The sequence below is a fragment of the Podarcis liolepis genome (assembly GCF_965112155.1).
Source record: "Podarcis liolepis genome assembly, chromosome: 5".
Taxonomy (NCBI): domain Eukaryota; kingdom Metazoa; phylum Chordata; class Lepidosauria; order Squamata; family Lacertidae; genus Podarcis; species Podarcis liolepis.
In genome coordinates this window covers 12731789-12746844 of record NC_139556.1, presented here as the reverse complement: position 1 = coordinate 12746844, position 15056 = coordinate 12731789, and the positions used below count along the sequence as shown (strand labels likewise).

The following is a 15056-nucleotide window of genomic DNA, read 5'->3' as shown; positions in this document are numbered from 1 at the left end:
ACTAAAAAGTGACCGGAAAGCGTGCGTTGTACATCACCTAAGCTCGCTCGGAATTGCATCCCCCCTGGGGACTTGCGTGCACGTAAATAAAAATAGGTGGTCCTGTTCACTGCTACGTAGCCTATTGAACTGAAATACTTCTCTGAATTAACATATTCATAGATCTCTAGCTCTCTCTGTCTAATTGAAAATTATGCACAAACTCAACACGACCCAACAAAATGGAAGCCGTACATTAGACCAGTGTTTCCCAACCGGTGTTCCGCGGCACACTAGTGTGCCGTGAGACGTTGGCTGGTGTGCCGTGGGAGGGAGGCGGGCGAGTCGGGCGGTGAGAGGCGGCGGCGGCGAGGATCCGCGTCGAGCCGGGGGCGGCTCCGCGGTGGTGGTGCCGAGCGGCGGGGCAGCGCGTGCAAAAGGGAGGAGCGTGAGACAGCGGAGGAGGAGGAGGCCGGCATGTCCGGGCAGCAGCAGCAACAACAGCAGCAGCAACTCCCGGCGACGGCTCCTCAAGCCCCGCCGCCGCCCCCTCCTCCGCCCGCTATCGCCGCCACCACCACAACAGCCGCCGCCGCCTCAGTTGCCGCTGTCCCTCAGTCCCTCGCTCTGCTGCCTCCTCCCACCCCCAAAGCTTGGAGGTTCCCCGGCAAGGGGGAGGGAAAAAACTTTCACTTTTCGCTGCGCGCTGACGTCACGGGGCTGTAATGGTGGTGTGCCGCGAGATTTTTTTCATTAAACAGGTGTGCCGTTGCCCAAAAAAGGTTGGGAAACACTGCATTAGACAGCGACAAGCCCTTGTGTTTCGACCCACAACCATCAGCCAACCCAGGAGGATTTGATTTAAATCAAATCGATTTAAATCACAATTTAAATCACTCGTCAGTAAGACTTGATTTAAATCATTACTATTTTTTTACAGAAAGACTCCTGCTGGTATCGTCTTAATATTTACAACCAGATGAAGGTTTCATTTCTGGAATGATAAATTTTCAGAGTGGTTTTTACAGGTATATCAAAAATTACTGATTTGGTTATACCATTAGAAATACATAAACAGATAATTATGAAATTTAATAAGTTAGCTGTTTATATTAGGAGAACTTTTCTGCTGTACTTTATTGGAAGGAGAAAAATAATCATTTCCTTAATAACAATTTAAACAACTTATTTAACTAAAACAATAACATTATAGCATATGTATCCATGTTTGTTAACTGATGTGGTTAAACAATTTTTTAAAAAACCCAACTTAGACTGAGTTTTAGCACACATGAAAAACTTAAAACTAACCCTTATTTCCTGATGAATAGCCTTCGGACTATAATGTAACTTAAATAGAAAACTATCTTTAGAAAGCTTTTTCCTCCAAAAGCATTTTATTTTTTAAAATCTGATTTAAATTTTAAAAAATCCGATTTAAATAAAAAAACCCCTGATTTAAATTAAAAAATCTGATTTTTAAAATTATTATTTTAAAAATAAACCAACCCTGCAACCAACACATCCCACCCAGCTGACAACAACTTAACAAAACTTAACAAAACTCCACCAGCAACCTCAACGGCTTCCGCTGGTTTCATGAAATCGGGGTTGTTGCTTTCAAGCGAGCTTTACTAACCATCAAGCAAGAACACAACGGAAGCAACAAGGATGGCAAGAAGCCTGGAAACCTATGAGCAGCGATGGCCAAACTTGGCCCTCCAGCTGTTTTTGGACTACAGCTCCCATCATCCCTAGCGAACAAGACCAGTGGTCAGGGATGATGGGAATTGTAGTCCCAAAACAGCTGGAGGGCCAAGTTTGGCCATCACTGCCTATGAAGAAAGGTCAAAGAGATTGGGCTGTCTGGCTTGGAGGAGAGATTATCCACATGCAATATAATAGACACCTTCAAATATCTGAAGATGCCCATCACTGAGATGTCCTCTACGCTTGAAACTCTACAATTCAATGGCCTCAATATCAAGCAGGCTGAAGGGGCATCTCCAGCTTTTAGTTACCTAAAGGGTCTTTCCATCGGCATCCTGAATCTGTTGCCGTGGTAACTGTAGTTGGTTTCTAGCATGCTGACCTTAATTTTAATATTTTTAATTTTTAATATTTTAAAATATTTAATGTTTAAATGGTTTTAATATTCTGTTTGGAGCCGCCTAGATGGGCGGGGTATGACTATTACCATTATTATTATTATTATTATTATTATTATTATTATTATTATTATTATTATTATTATTATTTTCTCCTCAGGCAAAATTAATTGCCTGCCTCTCTCAAGTTTCCAGCGTTCTGTGATTGTGAAGAAAGCTACACAACAAGCAGAACTGGAAAAAGTATCGCCAAATGTCAAAATACGTTTCAGTGCATACGAACTGAGGTTTTTTTCTTATTTCCCCAGTTGTAACTGGGCGAAAACTGTACAAACTAGTAACTACCAACGCTCTCTCCAAAACTAGCCCCTCTTTCATCCTAGGAAATTACCAACCAATTCACAGGAACACCTCTGCTCGCCTCCCCTCCTCTTCTTTATTTAATTAAAAATATAGACACTTGCCTGTCTTCAGTCAACTTCATAATTGTGGTCCCTCGCGAGGAAAACACAATGAAAGACATTCGAAGCATCGGACTGTGAGGCAAAGGCAGGGCAAAGCACAGTGAATAAGTGAATATGAATAAGATTAGAAATACTGAAATCAACTGCTCTTAAATCTCCCGGTGTTTATACTCACCTTATGAACTTCTCAGCCAGACTTTCAACAAAGGAATAAATTTCTATCCAGTGGTGTTTGACGCTTCCAGACCTGAAAGTGAATTATACTCAGATCAGCAATGGCCAACTTGTACTCAACTCTCTTATAGCTTCTGGCAGAAACTCAGTAAAAGGAGGATGGATGGTGGCTAACGGATTGAGGTTGAATCCTGGCAAGACAGAAGTGCTATTTTGGGGGTACAGGGGGCGGGTGAGTGTGGGGGACTCCCTGGTCCTGAATGGGGTAACTGTGCCCCTGAAGGACCAGGTGCACAGCCTGGGAGTCATTCTGGACTCACAGCTGTCCATGGAGGCGCAGGTCAATTCTGTGTCCAGGGCGGCTGCTTACCAGCTCCATCTAGTACGCAGGATGAGACCCTACCTGCCTGCGGACTGTCTTGCCAGAGTGGTGCATACTCTAGTTATCTCCTGCTTGGACTACTGCTATGCGCTCTATGTGGGGCTACCTTTGAAGGTGACCCAGAAACTACAACTAATCCAGAATGCAGCAGCCAGACTGGTGACTGGGAGTGGCCGCCGAGACCATATAACACTGGTCCTGAAAGACCTACATTGGCTCCCAGTATGTTTCCGAGCACAATTTAAAGTGTTGGTGCTGACCTTTAAAGCCCTAAATGGCCTGAAGGAGCGTCTCCACCCCCATCATTCAGCCCGGACACTGAGGAACTCCTCCGAGGGTCTTCTGGTGCTTCCCTCACTGCAAGAAGTGAGGTTACAGGGAACCAGGCAGAGGGCCTTCTCGGTGGTGGCACCCGCCCTGTGGAACACCCTCCCACCAGATGTCAAGGAAATAAACAACTACCTGACTTTTAGAAGACATCTGAAGGCAGCCCTATACAGTGGTACCTCGGGTTAAGAACTTAATTCCTTCTGGAGGTCTGTTCTTAACCTGAAGCACCACTTTAGCTAATGGGGCCTCCCGCCGCCGCTGCTGCACAATTTCTGTTCTCATCCTGAAGCAAAGTTCTTAACCCAAGGTAATATTTTTGGGTTAGAGGAGTCTGTAACCTGAAGCGTATGTAACCTGAAGCGTATGTCACCAGAGGGACCAATTTTTAATGTCTGATGTTCTACCATTTTTTATGTGTGTTGTAAGCTGCCCAGAGTGGCTGGGGAAACCCAGCCAGATGGGTGGGATATAAATAATAAAATTATCATCATCATCATCATCATCATCATCATTAAACAACGAACAACCTTCCTCTGCACATTTGTTTTCGGTTACTGCTACCTGAACAAAATAATTACGGTAATACCTTAAAGCAGACCAAGAATCATAGAATCATAGAATCATAGAGTTGGAAGAGACCACAAGGGCCATCGAGTCCAACCCCCTGCCAAGCAGGAAACACCATCAGAGCACTCCTGACATATGGTTGTCAAGCCTCTGCTTAAAGACCTCCAAAGAAGGAGACGCCACCACACTCCTTGGCAGCAAATTCCACTGTCAAACAGCTCTTACTGTCAGGAAGTTCTTCCTAATGTTTAGGTGGAATCTTCTTTCTTGTAGTTTGGATCCATTGCTCCGTGTCCGCTTCTCTGGAGCAGCAGAAAACAACCTTTCTCCCTCCTCTATGTGACATCCTTTTATATATTTGAACATGGCTATCATATCACCCCTTAACCTCCTCTTCTCCAGGCTAAACATGCCCAGCTCCCTTAGCCGTTCCTCATAAGGCATCGTTTCCAGGCCTTTGACCATTTTGGTTGCCTTCCTCTGGACACGTTCCAGTTTGTCAGTGTCCTTCTTGAACTGTGGTGCCCAGAACTGGACACAGTACTCCAGGTGAGGTCTGACCAGAGCAGAATACAGTGGCACTATTACTTCCCTTGACCTTCTTAACCTTTTTGGGTTCATGGCTCTGTTGACCAACTACCTTCTTTCTGCGGCCCCCCTGTGGGGCTCAGGAGCCCAGTTATGTCACCCCTTGCCTGCAGAGTTGGCAGTCTCTCACCCCTTTTCAAATACCTTCCCTTGGGAGGGTATGCGACAACTGCTGCTTGTATTTTGTTAGCTAGAAAGTGGAAAACCCAAGAATTACCAACGATAGAAGAATGGCAGATGACGATGATGGATTTTTCGGAGCTAGCTGACCTAACTGGAAGAGTCCACGACCAGAAGGAGGAGGAGTATCAGGAGGAGTGGAATAAATTTAATGATTACTTGGTTTAATGTGTTAAATTAACTGAAAACAGCTTGCAGACACTTAATGGGCTTAGGATTTTATTTAGGTTAAGGGATGAATTAATATGTTTAATTTCATAATGTGAAGATCTAAGGATGTTAATGTTTAAGTTAAATTTTATAAGAACTGTGATCTGGAAAACCGTTAAAAAGATATGCAATGAAATTCAACCAAGGAGAAGCGAGGAAGTCACTTAACAATGTTAATAAGTGTAATTTTCAATAAGACTAAGATTTATGTTTGTTTGTCTTATGTGTTTGTTTGTTTATAATGTTGTGAAAACCAATAAAAAAAAATCTGGGGGAAAAATCAAATACCCTCCCTTGGGAAGTGTTCTCTCAGCCTCCTCTCCCTTCCCCTCTGCTTGGGGGTCCTCTGGGCAGCTGCCGCCGCCATCCCTGGTCTCTCACACTGCCCCACAGGGGCCGGGGAAGAGGGTGCCCCAGCCTTAGTGGCCCAACAGAGACTGGCCCAAATGTGAGGCCACCATCTTACTCTCCTTGGGAGGCAGCAGCGGGCACCACCGGGCCTGCATGGCAGCGCCGGGCACTCAGCTCCCACACAAGGAAGTCCAGCAGGGTGCCCACCTGCCTGGTCTCCCATCTGTCTGTCCATTCCCAACAGCAAGGGCTGGCGGACCGGCTGGCTGGGCTCCCTCGCCCGCTTGCTCGCTCCAAGGCCGCCTCAGCTCCTGCCAACCAGCACCCCTGGCCAACGCCCGAGGCTCCATTCGCCTGGGGAGCTTGTAGCCAGGGCTGCTGCAACAAGCAGCCGTGCAAGCCTTTGGGAGGCAGAGACGCAAGAGAATGGGTAGGCAAACTAAGGCCCGGGGGCCAGATCCGGCCCAATCGCCTTCTCAATCCAGCCCACAGATGGTCCGGGAATCAGCGTGTTTTTACATGAGTAGAATGTGTGCTTTTATTTAAAATGCATCTATGGGTTATCTGTGGGGCATAGGAATTCGTTCATTTCTCTCCCCCCCCCCTCAAAAAAATGTAGTCCAGCCCCCCACAAGGTCTGAGGGACAGTCGACAGGCCCCCTGCTGAAAAGAGGGACAGAGGCCAGTATTGCCCGCGGCACCTCTGACCACCATTCAAGGCACCCCAGAATGCCAGGGCACGCTGGTTGAAAACCACTGCCTTAAAGGATAAAAAAAGATCAGGATAGAAGAGCTTTTTAAGCTGAGGGGCTCACCCAAGTTGGATTTTTTACCCTTAATCCAGGGGGAAAGGTATCCCAAGACAGAAAAGAATTCAGGGTCTACATTGAGGAGATCAGATGCAACGTGAGTGTCCACCTGGAAAATCCTCCACTGTTGCTCCTGGAGATAACAGCAAAATTATCAAGGTGTGGGGTTTTTTTTTTTGGGGGGGGGGTGCTCCATAGCGAAGACATAAGACAGAGAAGGCAGAGGGGAGTTCTGCTCATCTCGCTTTACTGGCTGAGGGAGTCATGTGGCCAGCTTCCGGGTCATGTGGCCAGCATAACTAAGCCACGTCTGGCAAACCAGAGTAGCACACGGAAACGCTATTTACCTTCCTGCTGGAGTGGTACCTATTTATCTACTTGCACTTTGATGTGCTTTCCAACTTCTAGGTTGGCAGGAGCAGGGACTGAGCAACGGGAGCTCACCCCGTCGTGGGGATTCGAACCGCTGACCTGGTCGGCAAGCCCTAGGCTCTGTGGTTTAGACCACAGCGCCACCCGCATCCAGAATATCTCAGGTGAATCAGATGCTCATTTTACCACAGGGATCTTTCAAAATATTGCACCCCTGCAGACTGAAAAGTACATCCCATGCTACCAGTTCAGGGATCTGCTACTTCCTCATCTCGCCTCCACAGGTGCCAGAGCCTGCGCAATGCCCAGACTTTTGAGCCTCCATTAAAGAAATTACATCTTTAGTATTTGCAGGCGTTATGAAGCAAAATGTACAAGCCCCCTTCAAAACCTTAACTAACATGCAAAGCCATGAACTAGTTTGCTTTAATTGATGAGCAAAGCCAGGTTAGTGAAGGATGAGTACCGCAGAAAAAATTAGAGCCACGCTGCTTCACCTGATAGACAGCAGATTGCAACAACATGGCTGCAAAGTGGGGGCAACTCTCTATTTTTTGTACAGTCCCTGGTTCATGCACATCAGAGCCAGAGGGAATGCAGAACCTGCTATACTGTATGTATCTTAGGATAATTAGGTAAAGGTAAAGGGAACCCCTGACAATTAGGTCCAGTCGTGACCGACTCTGGGGTTGCGGCGCTCATCTCGCATTATTGGCCAAGGGAGCCGGCGTACAGCCTCCGGGTCATGTGGCCAGCATGACAAAGCCACTTCTGGCGAACCAGAGCAGTGCATGGAAATGCTGTTTACCTTCCCACCTATTTATCTACTTGCACTTTGACGTGCTTTTGAACTGCTAGGTTGGCAGGAGCAGGGACCGAGCAATGGGAGCTCACCCCGTGGCGGGGATTCGAACTGCTGGCCTTCTGGTCGGCAAGTCCTAGGCTCTGTGGTTATCCCTTAGGATAATTACCGTGCTTTAATAAGAACAAGTTATATTTGCATATAAATAAAGGTTGTTAGAACGGTTTTGGGAGCAAGTAAATCTCTTATGCAAACGGGATGCACGTTTTCACCTTTGCATTTTCATACGTATCCCTCTCTGCCATGCTCCCTCATCAAATGAAAAACGTGCACGATGGAATTTAGATTTTGCTCCAATCTATATTTACCATAATGACTATCCCCTGGCAATAGTTTTTCATTGTTAGAAAATGAAAAGCTTGTGTGGTAATTGTCACCACACCCTGCCCAGTGAAGACAGCAGAGAAAGCTGCAAGAACAGGCATGCAGTTCCAAATCAGGTGTTGGACTGGGCCAGCCAAAGTGCTTTGGTAAGACAAGCTACCCATTACTTAGTGGCATCATGCCTTGCTGCTAGTCTGGCTCCTGTGTATAATTCCTCAGAAGCAACGGACGTTACTTTGAAGTAAGTGTAAACAGGAGAGCTGTCACATTCCATCTAGGCATGGTCCTTCTTCCTTTCAACAGCTTCATGTTAAAACATGAAGGACCAGGTGCGCAGCTTGGGAGTCTTTTTGGACTCACAGCTGTCCATGGAGGTGCAGTCAGTTCTGTGTCCAGGGCAGCTGTGTTCCAGCTCCATCTAGTCTGCAGGCTGAGACCCTACCTGCCCGCAGACTGTCTTGCCAGAGTGGTGCATGCTCTGGTTATCTCCTGCTTGGACTACTGCAATACACTCTACGTGGGTCTACCTTTGAAGGTGACCCGGAAACTACGATTAATCCAGAATGCGGCAGCTAGACTGGTGACTGGGAGCGGCCCCCGGGACCACATAACACTGGTTCTGAGAGATCTGCATTGGCTCCCCGTACGTTTCCGAGCACGATTCAAAGTGTTGGTGCTGACCTTTAAAGCCCTAAACGGCCTCGGTCCAGTATACCTGAAGGAGCGTCTCCACCCCCATCGTTCTGCCCGGACACTGAGATCCAGTGCTGAGGGCCTTCTGGCAGTTCCCTCATTGTGAGAAGTGAAGCTACAGGGAACCAGGCAGAGGGCCTTCTCGGTAGTGGCGCCCGCCCTGTGGAACGCCCTCCCATCAGATGTCAAAGAGATAAACAACTACCTGGCATTCAGAAGACATCTGAAGACAAGACAGCCCTGTTTAGGGAAGTTTTTAATATTTAACGCTGTACTGTTTTTAACATTTGATTGGGAGCCACCCAGAGTGGTTGGGGAAACTCAGCCAGATGGGCGGGGTATAAATAATAAAGGATTGATGATGATGATGATGATGATTTCTTCTCTCTCTGATCATCCAGTACAGTGGTACCTTGGTTTACAACCATAATCTGTTCCGGAGGTCCGGATGTAAACCAAAACAGGTTGTAACCCAAGGTGCGCTTTCGCCAATGGGGCCTCCCCCCCCCCAAAAAAATGGGTTGTAATCCAAAAAAAGGGACACGCACTTTTGGGTTTGACGTGGTTGTAATCCAAAACGGTTATAATCCAAAACAGTTGCAAACCAAGGTACCACTGTACAGGCAAGGTTTTTTTTTAATTCAGCAAGACTGACTGAAATCACACACACACACACACACACACACACACACACACAAAACCACTAGGGGATCTTGGGCTATTTACGGTTTGCTTTGCTTTCTCTTTTTGAATAACAGTATTTATTTATTTTTTTCTTTCCGTCTTTTCCTGGTGAAACATAGAACTCAGTTTTTGCTTTCTCACGAGGAAACACCGTTTATTCACTTTTCATAATTTCTACCCCAGCTTTCTGCATAAAACATAGCCACAATACAGTGGTGCCTCGCAAGACGAAATTAATTCGTTCCGCGAGTTTTTTCGTCTAGCGAATTTTTCGTCTTGCGAAGCACGGTGTCGGAAAAGTTTTGGAAAAGCTTCAAAAATCACCAAAAACCTCAAAAAAGGCTACCACACCGCGTTCTATGAGTTGCTCCTCGAAGTCAAGTCGCAACTGTATTAACGGTGTTAAGAAAAAGGAAACAAACTTGCAAAAAACGCAAGACGTTTTCATCTTGCGAAGCAAGCCCATAGGGAAATTCGTCTTGCAAAGCAGCTCAAAAACCGCAAAACCCTTTCGTCTAGCGAGTTTTTCGTCTTGCGAGGCATTCATCCTCTGGGGCACCACTGTATTTAAGCAGAAAAAACTACCCCATTACCGTTCAAAGCCCTGAAAGCCTGATGCAAATTAACACTGAAATTGGCTATAGCAAAACAGTCAGTGACACACCACAATAACATTAAGCTGTTGTGGTTTCATTTGCGGACGGCTAAGCATTCACACAAGCATAACAAACCGGTGGGAAGCAGAGAATACATCCAAGGACACAAATATGCACCAATTGCATACATAAAAACAACAAATGAACACAAATGCATAAAATAAAATTGCATCAGTTGCAAGGACGCTATCTCCCACTCTGGTGTAAATATTTATTTATTTATTTATTTATTTATTATTATTGATTCCTGAATTGCAAGGGGGTGGACTAGATGACTCTTGCGGTCCCGCCCCCTGCAAATCTGCTCCAGAGAGTCACGGAAACCCCTAGAACAGATTCATGGGTCATGCGGGAGACAGGGAGGAGAGGGGAGAATGGTCCGTTGTACAAGCAGAAATCTCCACTCTGCTGTAACGTTCGCACTGCGCTGGACTCCTCCCTATGAAACAAAATTAAACTGTAATAGGAGGTTGGGGGAGCAAATAGGGCCCCTGGAGACGGTAGGACGGTTTCAGCCCAACTTAGTGACAGAACGACACTGGCTTACTTCACCAACTTGGTGAAGTATAATAAAATATACATGAACGCTAAGCATTATTAAAAAGAAAGGAAATGCGGAAATGAATAATTGCTGCCTTCAATGGTGAACATAACAGTCTTATTAGAAAGTTGCTGGTTTACGTTTTATTATCCCCATTTGGAAAGAGGAAGGTAAAGAGCTCCAGTAGATTTTTTTTACTGCCAACCTAAATATGTCTACTCAGAAGTAAACCTCACTGATTTCAACAGCATTTTTCCTTTGACTGACAATCCATGTAACGGGGGGGGGGGGGTTGTCTCTCTTTTCTTTCCCCGTGTCTGTTAAATCCGCACCTTCTGTGCTCTTTGTTGCGTTGGACAGTCTATAAATCAGTTCTACCCAGTGATTCAGACTGGGAGCTGAGCAACACACATGGGAATTTCTCTGCTGAAAACTTAAAAAGATCATTTTAAAAAGAGCCGCTGGCTGTTTTCTGCCTGTGCCACAATGACTCACAGCGCTGTGGTAGCTGTCTCTATAGACACCGGTGTGCTGAGCCTGTAGCGAGGGGCAGCGAAATTATGGAAACCTTTCTTTGTCGCCATGCACAGACTAGCTCCCTCCATCACACTCTTCATGTACAGACAGCACACAACTAGGTTGTGGGTTCGGGCCCCACGTTGGGCAAAAGGGGGTTGGAACAGATGACCCCTGGGGTCCCTCCCAACTCTACAATTCTATGATTCTACAATTCAATACTACAACTAGGTATGTTAGGCCAGCATAAACTGACCACCGGCTTGCCATTATTGTATCATTTTCGGAGGATCTTGAACGACAGTGACAGTTTGCATGGAATATATGTATTTTAAATTGCCACTCAGCATTAAGAGAAATGAAGCTGTCTCGGTTGTTTTCATCAACTGCGTGACAATCAACTCTTTTGGCTTCTCTTAATTTTGTGGGTTTGTTTGGTGATTAGTGAGACAATTTAAGCTGTCGCTGCTGGAGGTCTGTTCCATCGGCTGCTATATTTTTCAGTCATGGTTCTAAACAGAGCGGCTTAAACGCACGGCAGAGTTAAGAGTTGCAAGCTATTTGTTCATGGGGTCCACAGAACCGATTTCTCCCAAGGAGAAATGCTTTCAGCTCATGATGTGCGTAAAGTAAAGGTAAAGGGACCCCTGACCATTAGGTCCAGTCGTGGCCGACTCTGGGGTTGCAGCGCTCATCTCGCTTTATTGGCCGAGGGAGCCGGCGTACAGCTTCCGGGTCATGTGGCCAGCATGACTGAGCCGCTTCTGGCGAAACCAGAGCAGCACACGGAAACGCCGTTTACCTTCCCGCTGGAGTGGTACCTATTTCTCTACTTGCACTTTGATGTGCTTTTGAACTGCTAGGTTGGCAGGAGCAGGGACCGAGCAACAGGAGCTCACCCCGTCACGGGGATTCGAACCGCCGACCTTCTGATCGGCATGCCCTAGGCTCTGTGGCAGTGGCGTAGCGTGGGGGGTGCCAGGGGTGCCAGCCGCACCGGGCGCAACATCTGGGAGGGGCGCGCTCGCTGCCTCCGGAGTCACCAAAGAGCCTCAGGCGCAGGCTGTAGCGGAGCCGCATGTCTCGCGGAACCGCCGAGCTGTGCGCGCGTCCGGGCTGAAGGCGCCCGGCAGGCAGCGGCTCTCAGCGCTGGCCGCGGAGGACGCGCCAGGCAGCCCGTCTTCACAGCCCCGCCTCCGCCGGTGCTGCTGCAGCTGCTGGGCAGTTGCATTTTCCTCGCCTCTCTGCCCCCCTCCTCCTCCGGGCAAGCGGCGTCGTTTGGGCAGCAGCGGGGGGCGCAAATTACTTGCCTTGCCCCGGGTTAGGGGGCGCAAATTACTTGCGTTGCCCCGGGTGCTGACAACTCACGCTACGCCGCTGCTCTGTGGTTTAACCCACTGCACCACCCGTGTCCCTCCATGATGTGCATGCTAGGAAGTGAAACATTCTTTGTCTGAGCTCCATACTTGCTCGAGCAAAGAACAATTTTTGGAGCTAACGTGTTTTCACTTAGGCTGTTAAGTCGCTTAAGAAGTCTGAATATTAATCTTAATATGCAATAAAAGCAGCGTTGCTCAGGGCCAAACTATGAGGGAGACCCGGAACTCGATCCAGGTGCAGTTCAATGCAGACCGTCATGCGCTGACAGTGCACACAGAAGTCTTCACATCTGGCCAAAACTTGGCCTCTTGGAGAATTGCTGGAAATGAACCCATTTCCTTGGGATCGTGCTTTTTAAATGCTCTTTCTGCCGAACCTACTTTGTGCTGCTTGGATTTCTGTTTGTGATGGTTCTTCCTCACAATGACCAGAAAACTGGCAAAAAGTCTGGCCTTTCAATCCGGTCTGGCAGAATATGAACGCCTCTGTACAACAACATCAGCAACGAGGCAGGAATAACCAGGACTGGTACGCTTCCATCAATCGCACTTTTCAACTCTCTCTGTAGGGCCTCTGTGCAGCTGATGCATAGGGGAGAGGAGGGGAGGGGACGCAATTGCCCTCGGGTTGCAACTACACACAAGATACAACAAAGAGGTGCGGATTTGCAAGACAACGACCCTGGAGTAACTTCAGCTGGCAGAAAAAGAGTACTCCAATTTGCCCCTGTTAGGCTGGCGTCTGGGCAGCCCGACGACACCCCCCCCCCTTTCTTGTCACGCATTTCGGTGCAACCCCGAAGTTTACGCACTTTCCCGCAGCGGACGTTGCTCCGAGACAAAACGACGGTGCAACTCTCCGGACGAAACCTACACCGGGAGGCTGCAAGCCCACGACGGCTTCCTCGGGAGCCAGCCTCCCTGGAGGACGGACTACTCGGGAGTAAGCGCCCAGGGCACTTTGGGGAGGAGGCTTCTTCTTGGAGAGCCCCGACGGCAGGCACTTACTTGTCCAGGACGAAGTAGAGATCGAAGGCGCCGTGGCACGACGAGGGCCGCTCCCCTGGCCCGCCGCCTCCGTGCCCTCCTCCTCCGATGTCCTTCTCTTGGCGGGCTCCCGACGCCAGGCTGCCCGCGGCCAGCAGCAGGGCGGCGGCGCCGAGGAAGAGAGCCCCTCCGCTCCCCGGGCGCGCCATCTTCGCCTCCGCCAGCAGCTGCAGCAGCGCGCAGCGGGCCGCTCCTCCGACGTGCGCGCCCGGCTCAGCAGCCCCGGCGGACGGCTGCTTGGGTGGGGCGATCGGCAGAGGGCCGCGAAGGCTGGGCTGCTGCTGCTGCCCGCGGCGCTTGGCGAGACGTTACCTAAAGCCCCAGGAAGAGGCTGTCTGCCGCGCAGCCCCGGTTTCCTGCGCGCCCGCCTTGGCGGGGAGGGGAAGGAGGGCCGGACGGAGCGGGCCAGCAGGGAAAGAGGGCTGCTGCGCGCCCAGGCCGGGAGAAGGGGAGCCGGCCGCGCGGACCTTTCCTGTTCCGGGACGCGCGGCGCGGAGCTCCCTCGGACGGCCAGGCGGGCGCGCAGGGAACCGGGGCGCACGGGCGCGCACAGGACCCAGGAGATGGAGAGGGAGGCGGGCGCCTTGGTGGGGCGCGTAAAGCCCCGCCGCTTTCCTCGGAGCTCGGCCAGAGGAGGACCCGGGGAAGGGGAAGCCCACGGGGGATCGCGGAGCGCGCAGCCCTCCGGAGGTTGCAGCCAAGAGCGGCGTTCACACGTGCGCGCTTCATCCCCGACGTTTGCGGGAAGACCGCCGAGGGGCCCGGGCGTAGCGCAGAGATCGGGGTTGCCCTTCCTTAACCAAGCATACTTCGCTAAAAGTAGATATTGTAGAAAGTTTTCTGAGCACTAGGGGTCCAAAAGAAAGTCATTTAAAACTACTGCTGTTGGTGATGATAGATTGGGCAAGAGATGTAGGACAGAATATAATGTTTCAGGATTGGGAAAGACTGGAAGAAAGGGGTAAAGTTCATTGCATGTACTGTGTTAAAGGAAAATACAATGAAAATGATGTACAGCTGGTATTTGACTCCTGTCAAACTAGCAAAGATATAACCTAACTGTGATAATTTATGTTGGAAATGTAAAGAAAAGGAAGGAACTTTTTATCACATGTGGTGGACCTGCCCCAAGGTGAAAGACTTCTGGGAAAAGATTTATAATGACCTGAAAAAAATGTTGAAATATATATTTCTAAAGAAACCAGAGGCCTTTCTTCTTGGAATAACAGGTTTGGAATTACCCAAGAAAGATGTTAAATTATTTTTGTATGCCACAACTGCTGCTCGAATTTTACTAGCTAAAAAGTGGAAAACCCAAGAATTGCCAACAGTGGAAGAATGGCAGATGAAGATGATGGATTTTTTGGAGCTAGCCGACCTAACAGGAAGAGTCCGTGACCAGAAGGAGGAGGAGGATCAGGAAAAATGGACAAAATTTAACGATTACTTAGCTAAATTTGTTAAGTTAAATGAATTGGAAATAGCTTGCAGGCAACAGATTGGCTTAGGAATTTATGTAAGTTAAGTGATGTTTAACATGTACAATTTCGAATTGAAAAGATATAAGGATGTTATTGGACTAAGTTAAGTTTATAAGAATTATGATTTGGAAAGCCTTTATAAGGATATGCATGGAAATTCAACTAAGGGGAAGCGAGGAAGTCACTTAACAATAAGTGTAATTTTAATAAGGAAATGATTTATGTTTGCGTGTGTGTTTTGCTTGTGTATAATTTTGTGAAACTTAATAATTTTTTTTGAAAAAATAAATAAATAAAACAACTGCTGTTGAGACATTTCAGCCTGAAGCTCCTAGACAGACAGGCGGAGAATGGTGACG

The 15056-nt window shown here is 48.2% G+C and overlaps 1 protein-coding gene across 1 annotated transcript in view; it reads right to left on the bottom strand.

Moving 5' to 3' along the window:
* ANTXRL (ANTXR like) overlaps positions 1-13852 on the bottom strand; it is a 55191-nt gene extending 41339 nt beyond the window's left edge. Inside the window, exons 1-3 of the mRNA XM_083505465.1 lie at positions 13178-13852; positions 2727-2798; positions 2552-2623 (exon numbers count right to left, since the gene is read on the bottom strand). Of these exons, the coding sequence (XP_083361591.1) occupies positions 2552-2623; positions 2727-2798; positions 13178-13365 (332 nt within the window). The 5' untranslated portion in view covers positions 13366-13852. The remainder of the gene's footprint in view (positions 1-2551; positions 2624-2726; positions 2799-13177) is intronic.
* Positions 13853-15056: the final 1204 nt, after the last annotated feature.